This window comes from Anas acuta, chromosome 5 (genome assembly GCF_963932015.1).
Source record: "Anas acuta chromosome 5, bAnaAcu1.1, whole genome shotgun sequence".
Lineage (NCBI taxonomy): Eukaryota > Metazoa > Chordata > Aves > Anseriformes > Anatidae > Anas > Anas acuta.
In genome coordinates, this window is record NC_088983.1 from 64,256,668 (window position 1) to 64,273,585 (window position 16,918).

Here is a 16,918-nt window from a genome sequence, read left to right on the forward strand (position 1 = left end):
CGGGCTCCGAGCCCCGCAGGGACGGGTGCTGAGCCCTCCTTGCTGGTCCCGGCTTCGAGGGCTTTGCGTTTTGTTTCAGTTTAGGCTGTGGAGAAAGCGGCGGGGTGGGCGCGGAGAGCGCGGTCCGTGAGGGAACGGCGAGGGGAAGGAAGGGGAGCGCTGAGGGGAGGAAGGGCTGCAAAGGTTTTAAGTTTATTGTTTGGTGTTTTTTTTTTTTTTTTTTTTTTTTTTTTTTTGCTTTTTTTCCGCGTTAAGCCTCCCCATTCGATGCGAATGGTGCAGGAATGCATCGCCTAACACGAGTCGGAGAACCTCAAAGCCTTCGCTGAGGGAACCGCAGCCGCAGAGCAGGCAGCAGAGCTCAGCTGCTGAGCACAACGAGGCTCGCTCATTTCGGCGGCTGTGTGGCCTCAGCCGCTCCCGGTGCCTAAAAATAAAGCCAAAATAAAAATAAATTAAAAAAAAAAAAAAAAAAGCCGTATGGGAGCTCAGCGGCCCCGGCCGGGGCTACGCACACGGTCCCGGGGCTGCGTCAGCTGCCCACCCGCGCACCAGCCATCAGGAGGGGAAATCGTGGGAGGAAAAAAAGCCACGATGTTTTGAACTTAACACGTGTGTTTTGTTTCTTTGTCGCAGGGTGCTCTCTCCTCCCTTTCTGCCTTCCCCCCCCCCCCCGAGGAGCACGTCTCCGCTGCACTGGAGGCAGGAGCCTGCTACACGCAGGTACGGTGGAGGTAAACGCCTTGGGAATGCACCTGTGTGTAAAAACTTACACGGTCGGTGTGTAAACCGACTCAAAAGCCCCTTTCCAGTCTTCTGGAGTTGTCAAGTGGTATTACCGCATCATGCCATGAAAATGAGCGAGGTGCATTTAGGGTTCCTTAACGGTGAACAGATTCTCCAAACTAATCTGAGATAAAAGAGCATTTCCTATAAGGAAAAATAAAACTTTCACCTATCTATTTCACAACAATGAAAGGTTCGGGAATCTAGTATTTCCACAGCTCAACGCCAAAATAGATTACTTAATTATTCATTTCTCCAGATCTTTTTGGTGTAAAATCTGAAAGTAACTCAAACAACAAAATCTTGAGAATAAATTAGGGCATGTGTTAGAACTGAGAGAAAAAATCACAAGAACAGACTTTCACATGTTTTTCAGAACACCTACAAGTAAGTATCAGTTGGGTGTGGTGGCATCCTGTAAAATACCTTTTGTTAAACAGATGGAAATGAAACTTGTGTGCCATCAGCCTCTTGTGGTGGCATGTTGAGAAGTAGCAAAGCTAGTTAGAAAATAATACACATGTACAGATTTAAGAAATGGACAACGTTTCACTGTAGATGTTTATTCTACTTATAGTAACAAAAACCTGTGAAGTCCCATATTTTAATGTACAGTGATATATTTTGTCATATAAAATACAATTTACAGAAATTTCTATCAAGTAAACCTAAACAAACACACTTGCTTTTTGCATACTTTTACGTATATCTTTAAATTAAAAACATCTCATTAAGAAAAATCTTACACCATAGTAGATGTTTGCATTTAATACCGCCTCTTTGCATTTTAACATTTTGTCTACGGGTTCAGAATACAGACCAATATTACTAATAATTAATATTACTAAATAATTATTAATTGATAATTATTTAAATTACTAAATAGTTAATAATTAATATTACTGATAATTAATAATTAATATTACCAATCTTCTTTTCAAACTTAATGCAGTTTTATACCTTTTTCAGTGGACAGTCTTATATATACTACCAGCATAAGCAGGGTCTGACAACAGTGACACTTTTTTTTTTCTTTTTTTTTTTCAAAACACTTTTAGAGTGGAAAGTACAGGAAAATGGAGACATTTCTTAAATTTCCAGCAAAGTTCTGCCAAAAGAAAACCCAAGAAATGTCCCACATAATTAATTTAAATCGAAGAAATAAATTCCATGGCCCATTTAATAAACTTCTTTTATTTAACAAACTCCTTTTTCTTTCCTTTGGTATACCAATTCATTTGTAGTCTTAGCTCTTTGCCAATAGATGTCTGATTTTTTTAATTTTTTTGCTGGTTATAAAGGTGCTACTTCTATATACTCTTTAATTGCAGGTTTGTAAAAATGTGAAATTAAAAACCCCTCATCCACATGAAAAACTAGGTACGTTTTTCTTCGTTGTTGTACACTTAACAGATGGATTTCAAAACACAAAATACCTGTATATAAAAAGGAAGATAGTGCACTTTAAGCTTATAACATTCCATTTTCAAATCCTCCGTCCAATAATCAGTAACACTGTTCTTCTGCAGCCTTCTCCTAAATAGGCATGACCCTTGCATTGTAAAATAAACAAGACAGCAATATTTGACTCCTTGTCAAATATGCAGCAAGTGAAAGTCCAGTATGTTCTTGCCTTTTACCTATTTGAATATTGTCGTTCACAGTTGTTCAAAAATTGCTAATTTGTCAGTACATTTTGTAAGGCTAGATTTACAACAGCATTTTTGCAAAGGTGAGAATATACAGTATATACAGAAGACATTGACTCAGTCCTTGCAGTGGTGTCTATTATCTATGGGAAATATAACAGCAGTTATAGTTCTATGACTGATTAGTGGAAGATGAAGCTTCTGCTTCTGTTGGTTTCTGACCTTCCTTAGGTGTTTCTGGCTTCACCTCTTTACCGATCTCCCTACTTTTACTGCGATCTTTCCGATCTTTTCCTCTTTCACGATCTCGATCTCTGTCTCGATCGCGCTCTTTTTCCCTGCTTCGATCCCGGTCTCGGTCTCTGTCACGATCTCTGTCTCTGCTTCTTGATCGTTCTCTGTCACGTTGGTTTCTGTCTCTGTTTTTATCCCATTCTTTGTCTCTGTGTCTCTCCCAGTCCCTGTCTCTGTTGCAGTTTCTGCCACGGTCTGTTTCCCAAGGTCTGCCATGTTCTCGATCCCTTCGTCTTTCCTCAAAGGGTCTGCTTTGTCGATTCTCTGCTTGCTGAGGCTCTGGCTGATCTAAAACCTTGTCTTTACTTCCTCCTTCGTATCTCTCTCTCTGTCTCCCTTCAAATGTCTGGCCTCTAAATTCAAGATTTTTGCCTTCTCGGAAGTCAGATCCTGACCACTGTCCTTCTGACTCGGGCCCTTGCCCAGGAATACCAGAAAGAGGTGCAGACGGCCCAGCTTCCTCCCACATCTCCTTTCTGTGGCCTGGTGGATGACTGGGAAGGTCCAGGAGTGGTCTTGGGGTTGGCTTCATATTTTGTGGCGACTGTGGTCCATGCTGCGTAGAAAATAAGGAAGGAATGGGGCCCTTTTGACTTCCAAATCTTCCAGGGGCAGATCCTCTTTGTCCATCGTTATTTGGAGAAACATGCTCTTCTGAGAACTGTGGCGCTGGGCCTCTAAAATTAGGTCCATGAGGTCCTGCGTGTGCATTGAGCATCAGTGGTGCTGGAGGTCCTCCTTTCTGCCCAGACAAAGAAAACGGACCTCCAGCTCGGTTCTCCTCAAAGTGCTGTGGGAGAGGTCCACCCTCACCCTGAACTGGTGGAGATTCAGTTTGTTCTACAAATTGATGAGGCTGAGGGTTTCTTTGTTCTTCGTATTGCACCGCAGAAAGACCCCTGTCTGGTTCAAAGTGACCAGGTCCCTTTTCCTGAGAAGTAAACATTGGATTTGCCTCGTTTGACCAGGATACTTTGTGCATATCTTGCAAAGACTGACTGTCATTAGATGTGGAGAAATTAGGCTGAAAAGACGTACTTGGAGGTGTCGGAAGCAGCACTTTACGTAAAGGCCTGGATGTAGAAGGTTCTGCAGAAACTGCTTGACTCACATTTTCCAAAGTAACTTGAACAGTATTTTCAAATTTGCTATTAGGTGCCTCTTTTTGGAGCACTGCAGGAGGCTTTTCACTGGAAACCCAGTTATCACCACCGTAACTAAGCTGAGTAGCAGGAATTAAAGTTTTATCTTCCTTACCAAGTGAAGTCTGCAAAGTGTTTGGAAAACTCGCTTGAGGGTCACAGCTCTGGTTTAAAACTTGTGCTTGCTGATTGGAAGATGAAGGTAAATCTACTTTTTGCGCAGCCTGTTGGTCCTGATGGAACAATTCAGTCTCTATTAGGGAAGATTTTGGTGGAGGTGACATTAAAGCATCAGACACCGAGAAGTGAGCCACTGAAACACCAACAGCTGCTCGTTGTTGTCTGAGGGCTTCTTCTTGCTCCTCAGTTTGTCGTTTCTGCTCTTCTAGTTGTTTGTTTAATTCTTCTAACATTTTTTGCAGTTCCACCAAGGATGAAGACGCAGATAAATCTGGCACATACGAGGCAGGTGTTTCCACGGAAGTGTTTTTAGTGTCTGTATACATTTTGTTAGGTAAATCATCAACCGTAACTTTTGCTTCCTCCAAGATAGTTTTGTCTTCCAGATCATAGGCCTCATCCTTTAGTTCTGCTGTGTTACTGGGCTTCTCCACACTATACAGTTTTTTGCTTTCACCGGTCTGCATTTCAAAAGCTTTCTCTGGATCATATTCTTCTTTGGGATCGTATGGCCTGTCATCCTCCTCATCTTCTATAGCTTTGTCTTTTGACATCTGTCCAAACTGTTGTACAATGGGATCTAGCAAAGGAACAGCTGACACACCTCCATCCACAGCTGCTTTAGCTTCCTGATTTGAAGACTGGACAGTTTCAGTCTCCTTAGCAAGAGGTTCAAAAGTCTTCTTTTTACCAAAAAGTGTCTGGTGGATGTACTCAAGAGGTGTGGTATTTTTTGAGGATGAAGAATGCATAGCAGTAGCACTTGTAGAAGCGGTAGCTGAAACTGGTGGTGGTACAGTACTTGTGGTTCCACTCTTAGTCGAGGACGGTATTTTTAATACTGAAGGTGTAACTGATGAGGTTTCTGGAACGGGAAGTGGGGGTGGAGGTGGAGGAGATCCAGGTAGTGTTGTACTTACAGCTGAGTCTCCCGAATACAGTGTGTATTTCGGAGTTTTCTTTTCTTGTGAAGAAGCTACTGGCCCCTTAGAGTACAGCGATGTTTCTGTTTCCTCTTGCACCTGAATTCGGCTGCGCTTTTTCTCTATTTTGTCTGTATCCATGGTAGTAGCAAGACGCTTCCCTTTCTGACAGATAACCAATCCAAGAATTAAATTCGGACGTGAAGACTCGAGACCTGAAAGGAAACACAAAGATTGCATATGTAAAAAAACTACTCTTTTTTATCTGTGTTCTCAATAGGAACTTATCATTTTATATAATGGCAGCTATGAGTCATAACAGTAACAGTTCTTCTAAATTTCATGCAGTGACATTATCCCATAAGCCTATGTGTCTATATTTAATTACTATTTATATAAATTTGTATACAGTAACTAAAAATGTTTTAATTCTTTCCCTGATATTTTTTGAATATTGCAGTAACAGGTGAATCTTACTGAAAGATGTCCTTGTAAATGTCTCTGCTGTTCAAAAATTAAAGAAAGTTTTCCTATTTTTGTATTATTACTTTCTACTTATTATTGTCCACTTCCTCCCCCAATCAAATATTTCCTTTCTAAATGCTTTGCAAATACCTTATATACACAGAGATACTGATAAGTGAGAAAACCTGGACAAGCAATCTAACTTTCTGTAGGGCTACGTTGGAATTGAAGAACTAGAAATAAAGAGAAAAAAACTAATGCTATTAAAACAAACAAACAGACAAACAACAACAACAAACTCTTCACTTTCTGTTACAAAGAAAGCACGAGGCATTGTTAAACTTAATAATTACATTTCTGTTCTAATCTGTGCTAAAATACCGGACTGACATTTACACCATTCCATCAAGGTGACTTTTAACACTGTTGTAGAATTGAGTTTGATGCCACAGACCCTTCCCTAAGTAAGAAATGTGAGCAGAATTACTCCATTGTGAAAGCTTCAGGCTTGAATCCCTGGAGAAGCACTTCCAGAAATGACCGGAAAGTTTCCCATAAAGAGGAAAAATGCAAACAGCTGAAGGTCCGTTTCACATTATTGTATTCCTTCCTTGTACATTCACATTTCCCACAGGCACTCGTGGAAGACAAATACAACCAGAATAAAGAGCAGGGAATAAATCCTTTAACATACAGTCAGTGGCAAATGTAGAAAAAGCATATAAAGAGAGGATTTTAACTTCTGGATTTAGTGACTTGAGATCCTCATTTGGGAGCCATATTAATATTTGCATCCAGCAAGGAACCAATAATAGAGAAATGAAACTAACAGCAAAGAGATTTACTGTGGTTATACGATGAGGACTCTAAAACCTACACTGTCCCTTATATTCATGACCCTTAAGTAAGAGTTTAAAAGAGGTGTAATATATGAATTTATGTATATCTTTAGTCTCTTACTAAACAAAACCAACTGCTCACTAAGGAACAACTTATAAATAACTAATTATTGCCACTGAAAACTTCTTGATACCAGCAAAAACCCAAACTTCCCATAGTTGCAGATAAATTCTATTTGCCATTACCAGTCATAAGTATGAACCTTTGCTGAAACAACTGAATTCAAAGTTTTAAGGGGGCTCCTAAATTTACTATCTTATGAGAAAATTACATCAGCTGTTTTTATTTGTATAGCTGAAATTATATTCACGTACGCTAAGAAAGAATTAAATGAGGTAAGCCTATTTCTTAAGTTCAATGTGAGGTTTCCTCAGCAAGAGGATTATAACCAGCTAAATCAAGACGATGACTTCTTCAACACAGCTTCATTAAGCATAAAGATTTCATTAAGCAGTAACCTGCCTAAATTCTGAAATTCTGTGTTCTTCTGACTGTGACTGGTAATAGTGCAGCACGCCTGTTTTAGCCACATAATGGAGAGACCAGCAAAATCTGGTTACTCACTAGAAGGTCTTTGCAAAAAGACAGAAAAAATTGGGGCCAATGCAAAATCTACTTGAAGTTTCCTATCAGAAGCAGCTCTCATTTTAAGTATTTGGAAAAAAAATAACACTGAAATTTGATTGAATGCATTCTAGCTCCACAGCTGATTTCAGATTACTTCAAAGTTCAGTGTTTGAGTTTTACATAGTTCTGTGGTTGAGAGGATGTTGGCCATGCTGGTTTAAATAAACTTCTATTTTTCATTTAGTAGCACATATTATTTCCTACTTGTACATTTAAAATTCAGTGCCAAGCTTTTTCCTCCAGATCTAGTATTTCAGTATTTTGTGTTGCCAATTTTCACTTTCTTCCATGGTTAGAAATATATATATATATACACACGAATTATAAATGCATCAAGAAAATGACCTAGCTATACTAACCAAAACTAAGACTTGCTTATAATTTAGTTTGCTTATAATTCTATACAGATTGCCCTTGTGAGAGGGCAGGGACGGCAAGATGTACAACGAAAGGAGGCAGGACAGGAACTAAACAAGTAATTATCTTTGGTGAATCTAAGATTATTTGGAAAGGATCACAAATCCTTGATTCACCCAGTTAAAAACTCCTTTCAACCCACTGCCTAAAAGCAATCCTAGCAATTCTGATCACTATAGTTTACTACCCCAGATGAAGTTACATTAATACATAACATCAGGGCATAGCTCAAAAGACAGCTTACTTGGGAAGACTGTGTACACTCTGAAGAGACTCAATAGTTAGGTATGATTCACTCTGAGTGACTGCTTTACATTTTTTCTTTATCAGCATGTGAGTAACGACTCCACATTTGGTCAGCATCGACTCGTGCAGAGGATCTCTCAAATCTGTGTTCACCCTAAAACTCCTCGTAAGCATTCACTGTTCTTCTGTCGTTAACGTATTGGTTATCTGCCCTTCTGCAGAGACCTGTGATTTATCCAACTAGTCACAACATGCATCTCAAACACTGACTAATTGAAACGAGCAGGTTTCAAAAATCTATTGGACTGTGTATCTAAAATTAACAGCAAAAAGATAGAAAAACAGTTCTGAATCCCTGTAAGAGACAGAGATCATCGCTAATAAAATCAGAGTAAAACTTAAACACACGTTCAAGATAAATTCCAAAGCTAAATTAACAACGGTTATAACTGAATCTGTTTAGTTTGGTCAGAGAAGAAATCCATTAAAATTTTACATTTTGATACTGTAGTTTTCAACAGATGCCTAACCCAGTTTCTAAATTCATTCAATCCAAAGCGATCACACAGTAAGTGCTTCTTTTGGATGGAAATATACAGCCAGACCAGCACTTCAAAGCTCAGTCCCATTCCATTTCCATATCCGTAAATAGGTTTCAATATCCATAAATAGGTTAAGTGCCTAATTTTAGGTAATAACTAAATGAAAATGTTGGCTGCAGTCTCCAACTATTGCTCAATAACTCTTTCACAAGCAAGCATTTTAAGTGCTGCAAGCTATGTTAGTAGCTTTTGATGCTAAATTATTTATAAAATATTGTTAAATGCATTCTGCATTTGAAGACCACGATGGTGTTATCAAGTTACATCCTGTAATTAAATCTATTTAAACAAGATGTATTAAATATTACTATGGGATTAATATTTTTTTTTCCGTTAAATACGTTTTTTATTTTCATGAAATCAGTTTTGCAGTATTTATCTACGTAATGGCCACATATTGTCCCTACCATCCGCAGCTGCTAGGAAGTTAACTGTACCACTAAGGATACATCCCTAATTTCTGTACACTGATGGCAAAACTTAGGGAACAGACCTATGCCACACTTTTAACTGCAGAGACCAATACAAGCAAAGCTGTAATCATTATCAACACGCCGTTTAAATACTTGTCCCAGTTAATTGTGAAAGCATGATTGAAAACTATCAAGTTGGTGTATCTGGATTCAGTGATAGAGATCACTTCCACCGCTGTAACACTGCTGCACATTACGGTGCATTTGCTGAATGGGAGTGGCTGACATCAAAAATATGTTGTTCTACTACTGCTGCTTTCCATACTGGTATGAGTACTCTAAATATCTTGAAGAGATTTCATGCCTTCATACTTAAAAACACTTCCAAGCTTAAACTAACGGAAGAGATACTGCGGCATGCCCTCTGCTGATACACTTTTTAAATTAAAATTCTTCTATATTAAATATGTATGGTACCCGATACATTGCCAACATTGCCAATAAATCCCTCCATAAGTGCGTCTTCCTAGTGCTAATAATGACTGATTATACCTTTTAATTTTTTTCAAAGTGTTTTCAGATCTACAGATGAAAGTGCTAAATAGTGTTGTGTGTATGTGAAACGAGACAAACAAATTCACACACAGTAAACTACCAGAAAAAAAAAAAAAAACACAATGCTGAACATCCCACCAACAGATAATATCTGGTAATAAATATCTGAGGTGGTTGAAGTGAATAAATGTGAATATCCTTCCATGTTCCTCTATATCACCCATGACAAAGTTTTGTAGATCTTCTAGGCACTACAGCAGGTCAGAGGTCCTCAGTTGTGTTCCAAATCCAGTCCATCAGAAAACAGGATTCATAACAGATTCATAATCCGTATGCACCTGATGGAGCTGGTTGATACAGCTGGAATATCTTCCAGCTAGGACTTCTGGAGTGATGGGATTATTGTCCTCCCCCTCCTCCCGCCCCCAGTCATATTTATCAAAGTATCTTACACTGTCATGTTTTTTGAGTACTTGCTAAACTCTATTTGAAGGTACACACATTTAAGGAGACAATGACCACTTTCCCAAAAATATCTTTATTGGGTATAAAAAACAGTAAATTCCATCAGATGTCAGTAACAAGTATGTATTACAAGTCTTTTACGCTGCGGTATTAATACATGCCTGCAAGTGTTTATACCTATGTTTCTTCTGGGCAATTACCTCCAGTTTTGAAAGAACTTTTCCTATTTACATTTTGTAAAAACCAGCCTGACATTCCTCATTTCTATACTAATACTAACAAGTCTGTCTACTTTTGCCAGGCCTCCACTTTAAAAGCTTCATTTGAAATGAAATCTACAACAGAAATATAAAAGATAATGGACAAGGACAGCCTATGTTTGCTCAAGAATGCAAGGAGGGGAAGATCATTTAAATGCTTCCCTAGAGCAGGTTAAGACAGGCTCAGAGCGTATGAGAAAAATCTTGTCCAAGAACACAAAGCAAGCGCCCTTTGCAATTTCATGCAGGAAAGAAGAGTATTTTCCTAGCATTACATTACTTGTTGGTGGTGTTTTTTTGTTACTGTTTTTTAAGTCGTATGCCATTAACATGTGAAAACCTGGCCAGGCAGAACACACCTCTGTTTATGAATATAAGCCCTGAGAATGCTTCATTGAGTTTAGTCCTAAACTTGTATTTGGGTAGCAGAGGACAGTCAGCTTGTCAGAAAGGTCAGCTCCTTACATGTTTTAATGTGTAATTATTTTGCGCTGTTTAGTATTTTGCAAACCATCCTTACAACAATGCAGTATTGCCTTCATTGTAACGTGTAGCTCTTAAGCTCCTCAACCTGTTACTCTATATGAAAAAAGGTACTTATTTGGAAACTAAGCATATGCACCGCCTCCATCCTCAGATGAAGGTGACTTCAAATTTTGTAATATAAAGGTGTTTCACATCTGAATTCATTCTCATTTCTTCTGTTTCCATGTTCAGTGCACAAAGATGGAGCAAATTCAAGCCATACATTACTGCTGATAACTCTAACTAAAAATAGAAGAGCGTAATATATACCAACCTATACCACCTACTGTCTGCCACCTACGCAAAAGGAATTTGCCTGCTCCCAGGCAAACCAATGTTCTGAAGTCAGTGATTTGTCTGGAACTTGATCCAGGTAGCACAGAATATTTCAGACCCCGTGTACATGCATATTGCATGCACAGCGTAATACATACCATGAGATAACAACAATGTAGTGAAACCATAAACGTTACCTTTGTCTTCAGAGATTTCTTGACTGCTCCGTGGGATAAGAGTCTCCTATGTGATTTAGGGGACAGCACATGGCTTGTAGGGACCTAAAACTTGGTGGATTTATGGGTTGTTGAAAGTAGGGTCGGTTGAATGTTCTCATAATGTTTGCTTGTTTGTCTCAATATAGTGGCTGTTCTATGTACTCCATTTTATGGGTAAACAAATCCTCCTAACAGCAGAGATTTATCTTGTTGGAAAGGCTATGTGAGTTTCAGACCATGGCACCTTGAGATGATTGACTTTGCAATTTTTTCCTATATGCACACTTTTAAAATCTTTTTATAAAATTATATATTTTTTAATTATGCTTACATTAAACATTCAAAACCAATTGGTCTCTGATTTACTCGTTTTGTAATTTTACCTAGCAGTTAACCTCCCCTAAATTTTGTGCTTACCTGGTCCCTTAAAGGGCAAGAGGTTGGAAGGAATTGGGTCCTTAGAACTCAGTGGGATCAGGTAGAGATTCTTGACATGTCTGTTGTTATTAGTTACAACACCAAAACAACGACGACTGCTAAAATAGGAGTAGAGAGAGATATAGGCAACTTCTTCTTCTTCTGTGGCAGGATGGAAACGAATCAAACGAATCAAAAACAATTCCTGAAATACAAAATCAAAGTGGAAAAATTCAACCTGTAACACATCAGCAAATAAAATCGTTTTCCACTTTCATCCAATATAGGATGAAAGTCTGGAGCAGCTTTAAACCAAGATTTAAGAAAATACTGTCATTCAATTGGTAATATTAAACCAGAATCAATTTTGTCATTTTCAGAAAGACCAACTATTTACGTATCTCACATCAAGCTACACCTCTTTAGGTTCAGAATATTCAAATAATTAGGAAAGAAATGGAAAATTCTTAGATTATATTTGCATACCGTGCTTCATTTTTACTAAATCCATAAGGGTTTTAGTAGTAAAATTTATTACATACACTTACTAATAATTTCCTAGTCTTTTAAAATTGAATTTCTATCTTCAGTAACTGAATAAATAGATTGTTTATATTCAATCATTAAAAAACAATAGGTTGTATGAATGTTTAACTACTACACAGGGGAAAGACGATTGGCAGCTCAACAGGCAAACCTGTTTCTTCAATAAATCAAAAATTTCAATGGAATAAGTGGTAGCAGTAGTTTTCCAGGTGTGATCGACATCAATATAAATTAGTAACAAGGAAATTCTATCAAAAGCCGCTGTGTATTTCTTCCTGGTTTTCCAAAGGATTTTAAGTAAATACCTTACAAAGTGAAGATTTGAGTTTGCCAACATAATCCCAGACTGCCTTCGGTGAGATCTTCCCACCAATATGAATCGTGTCTGGTAAATCCTAAACAAGAAGCATTACATGGTCGTATAAGAAAAGGAAAGAGAGGCTACAGTTTTGAACCAGCACAGATTGCCCCATCCCAGTAGCTTAGGCGATAATACAGTACTATGTTTTACTAAACTTGCACATATACATTCCTAATTTCAGACAGGCTGTTTCCAAAATGCAAGGAGTTCATTATGGCATATTACTGGAAGGCTGGCAGTACACACAAAACAGAAAAAGCACTGCCTGACGAAGATAGCAGTGGAAGGTCAAATACTTTTGTATGCCTATCAGCCGATTCTATTTGTTAGCTTTGCTTTTACAGGGAACCTGTTATATGTAGTATAGCTTTTATCGACGCTTTCAATTTATCTGAAATTTTTGCACCCATATGAATTCTAGTTAGCTTCCTGTCATGATGACAGTGAAACCTGTTCTAGCAAAAACAACAAGAGAGCCACCAACCCTCCTAAGAAAAGACCTAAACTACACGCCTGAAACCCTCAATCACAACAAATACACTTCTTCAGAGAAGTTAAGAAACTGCTCAGTTGTTTCATCACAAGCTGTCATACTACCTCATTAGTTGAATGTACACCCTCCCAAAATATAAAAGCAGTTGCATCAAAGTTAATCAAAGCATGATATTTTTAATAAATGGCCAAACTTTTCTAATAGATCACATCAGTGATCCATCCATCTGTTTGTGAGCAGAACAAGGCATCTCTTTCAAAACACATGCTGATGATGCTTCTCGTCAAAAACTGATCTTGAAATCAAGCTATTATTCTATGTTAGATACTAACATATATATAAACATATTAACAGACATGAGAATTCTTCACAAATACGTGAGGAATTTTTTTAAAAGGCTTTCTCTCCTCCCCCCTGCCTCAGGCTACTGTTCCTATTACTACAGGAGATTACTAAAGGGATGCAATTTTTTTTTTTTGTTACACGTCCAATATAACAACATACACAGTGACCCCAGCCTTTCTAACAACAGGAACTGCAATACATTCTAAACGCATAAACATGTCAGTGCTAACCTCACTAAGATAATCAAAGCACCCGGAGACAGGATATGCTTTAGCGATAAATTTGGCCACACTCTGCAGATTAATAAATCCTTTCCAAATGGTGTTGAGGCGAGAGAGGAAGAGAGAAGTGTCGCTGCCTTGAGGTGAGCGTGGCTCAGCAACACTGCAAAACAAATCCAAAAGAGAAACGTTATAGAGCACAGTAAGAATGCTTCCTTCTTCTTCTTTTCTTCCCTCCTCTTATTGATCAATTACTTTATTTTAAAAAAGCAAGTAACAGAAGCCTTAGTAAATGCTTTGTTAATGTTTTCCACTTTCATCCAATATAGGATGAAAGTCTGGAGCAGCTTTAAACCAACCCTCACAAACACTTAATATATTTGAATGCACATGCAGATTTAAAGTCAAATATCTTATAAGTTTTATTTATCTGTTAAAACACATTGAAGAATTTTTACTGTCAATATATCACGATGCTCAGAAAATTTTACCAACTAGAGAAGTTAAACAAGGAGATGACAAATTAAAAATTTAAAGTTCAGGTAATCGCATTTAAAGTTGAACATGCCTTTTGATTATTGGCAGGGGAGGGTAAGAAGCAAAGGGGGACAAACACACTGAACATAGCGAGACCAGAGATTCAGTGGCTTAGCTTACTATTAAATATACACACCTGATATTGGGTGACTGATGAACAGCTAAGTATCTTGGATCTGGTGAGGACGATGGCTTTGTTAATATTGATTTGGGGACAGTCATAACTGGTTTTGACATTTCCTGCTTTGTCTCCCCTGTTAAAACTTCACCAGATGCAGTACCAGAACGCAGGGCTGTCGTCGTACTACCAGAGGAGCCGCTCATTGGTGTTCTAGGCTCTCGGCCAGAAACTGTTACAGTTGTGACAACTGCACCAGTGCAAGAGGCAGGAAAAGTCGAAGGTTCTTCAGATGAAGTATCTGTGTTGCCATGGCCTTGGGTTGTAGGGATGTAAGTTCTTTCTAAGCTTGACTGGGAAACTGCTTCTGCTGCAGGTGCAACTTCGGTTTCCTCTGTGTTTTCAGAGGCGGCCTCTTTAGCAGCTGCTGCTGCTGGTGCAGAACTTTCATATTTTTGCTGAACTTCTGGTTTAGATTTTGACACTGCTTTTTTAGCAGAAGCCATTAATTTTATCTTCTTCGGTGGTAATTCATCTTCAGATGCTGAAATCTGACCTACAAAATTAATTTTAAAGTGTTTTTGATTACTGTTTAACAATGAAAAGGTCTGAAGAGAAAAACAAGTAAGCAAGCAATGCTCTTAATAATTCTTTTACTTCAGACAAAGTCAACACTGTAGATACCTGTACAGATCTTGCAGTTCAGGTCAAAAAGATGGGCTCGATGTTCATTTCTTGCATCCTTCAACATACTGCTAAAAACGTCTAGAGAAGGAGCACTATTTACATTTTGTACAGTTTGGGTTGACTTCTGCTGCTCCTGGAAATGAATAAACACAGAAAACATTCTGGTTGATTGCTAAATTCAATCATAAAAAAATACTTTTGAAACCGTTAATTCCGGTTCTTTAAAAAGATATTAAGGGCTGTGCAGAACTACTGCTCTGAGCAGCACTTACAAAAAGATGGAATTTTGAACTATTCTTCCCCTTTTATCATTTGTTTAAGAATATCATGTCAAACAGAGTTCTCAAATAGTATTTGTCCTCATTTCATTTCATGTAATTCTGAAGTAGATACTATCACATTAACTGCTTCCTGAGAATACAGAATTGTAATACTGATCACATTTTTGGGGGGGAAAACAATTGGCTAAGATTTTGCTGTAAACTGAGGCAAAGGTCTGAAAAACACGCATCATCTGATATTTTAGAAGCACATGCGATATATGCCCGATATTAGGTTGTTGCATTCCTTCAAACCAAAAGGAAAATGCTCATAGCACACCTACTAGGTGATATTCTTACAGTTCATTGAAACAACCTGCATTTCTGATACAAAATTTGAGGCCCTAGTTAGCATTTATCTCCCTTGGCACCTCCATGCTAAAGCAATAGCTAATACTTACATCAGAATCAGACACCGGGGGAGAATCTTCCATATTTACATCAGGCACTTGTTCCCGTTTTACAGCTGCTTTCTTGATCTCGTGTGATTTGTTTCTTGACTCTAACATCTGAGAGAAACAAAAACACTTTAGTAACAAGTCTGCATACTGATTTTATAATTTTATTTTGTATTTTCTTATCAGTTGGCTAGTGGAAGAGAAAAAGCTTACGTTATTCATATTTCATTAGGAAGAAAACAATATATTAATTATGGGTGGTAAGGGCTGGTGAAGTTACTGTTAGTTCATATCTAAGGACACACTGGAGAATTGTATTGCTTACCGCTTTGGCTGGTTTCTCCTTCCATACAAACAGTTCTTTAGATAAAAGTTCTTCGGGTTTCATTCTCACTAGTTTTGACAGTGAGATTTCTCCACGAAGAACACGATGAAGAAGTCCCTAAAAAAAACAAACAAAAAACACACTTTGTTGCCATGCTGAATAACTTAAGCAACTAACATGATTTGCAGTGCTGGACTGTCAAAACCCTTTCAGGTTTCTTAATTCCCTATTAAAAATGCCAGTTAATCCTAAGAAAACTTAGCACGGTGCAGCAACCAGAAACTAATGATGAAATCATCATGAAGTATGAATTTTCCACATTTCCATAAAATATACTATCAATTCTACTGAACAGGAATTTCGAGAGGTGAACTGCCACTCCTGTTTCATATCTATAGTAGAATTTTTTTTAAAGAAATTACGTTGTCTAGTCACTATTCCCATCTGCACCAGCTTCTTTTTCCTTTAAAAGATAAATTATCATGTACACAAGTGGTCTCCCATACAAACCACAGAACGTCACAGAAGAAAAACATTTATTTTTTTTCTAAGAATGCCATTCAATAAACAAATATTTCGCTACAAAGGCCAATCTTAATAAATACACACGATCCAACTGGACTTCCATTCCAACTGGATTATTTAATATTTGAATGGCTTTAAAACAATTTTGTAGAGCATAATTCATAAGTCTCTCTCTTGAAACTACATATTGATGTATTATTTAAAAAACAGAATATATTTCAGTACGTTTACTGTTTAAGTAAATTCCAAACCTGATTTTTTGGGTCCTCGAGATCGAACATGATGCTACGGTATTTACTCTTGTATCGGTTGTCCGTAACTTGAAACAAATTAAACACCTCCTTTTCAATATTGAGTGCTACTTTCCCTACTTCACTCTCTGTCATGACCAGATCATCACTTTCATTGACTCTGTTAAAAACAAGAAAGGGTATGCGCATTTACGTTAGGCACAAATTCTTCAGGCAGCATTCATAAAAACTAAATTTTCAGAGGAAGGAGTTAACCCCGCTTTTATTCACTCAGTGAGGACTTCCTTAAAACACATTTCAAAGCCAAAGTCTATCTCAGGACCTCAAAATGTCAACAATGGCAACCTTTTGCTACTGTCTACAGAAGACCACGGAAGACAGCCTTAACGAACTGAAGCCAGGTCAGTCCTTACAAATCCTCCTACTCATGA

At 38.0% G+C, this 16,918-nt stretch overlaps 1 protein-coding gene across 1 annotated transcript in view; it reads right to left on the bottom strand.

Moving 5' to 3' along the window:
- Positions 1–2,607: 2,607 nt before the first annotated feature.
- The window catches only part of LOC137858046 (death-inducer obliterator 1-like), a 29,731-nt gene continuing 15,420 nt past the window's right edge, over positions 2,608–16,918 (bottom strand). The window contains exons 13-21 of the mRNA XM_068685437.1: positions 16,488–16,647; positions 15,712–15,828; positions 15,390–15,497; positions 14,666–14,801; positions 14,000–14,537; positions 13,336–13,489; positions 12,212–12,301; positions 11,361–11,565; positions 2,608–5,189 (exon numbers count right to left, since the gene is read on the bottom strand). Coding sequence (XP_068541538.1) covers positions 2,608–5,189; positions 11,361–11,565; positions 12,212–12,301; positions 13,336–13,489; positions 14,000–14,537; positions 14,666–14,801; positions 15,390–15,497; positions 15,712–15,828; positions 16,488–16,647 — 4,090 coding nt within the window. The remainder of the gene's footprint in view (positions 5,190–11,360; positions 11,566–12,211; positions 12,302–13,335; positions 13,490–13,999; positions 14,538–14,665; positions 14,802–15,389; positions 15,498–15,711; positions 15,829–16,487; positions 16,648–16,918) is intronic.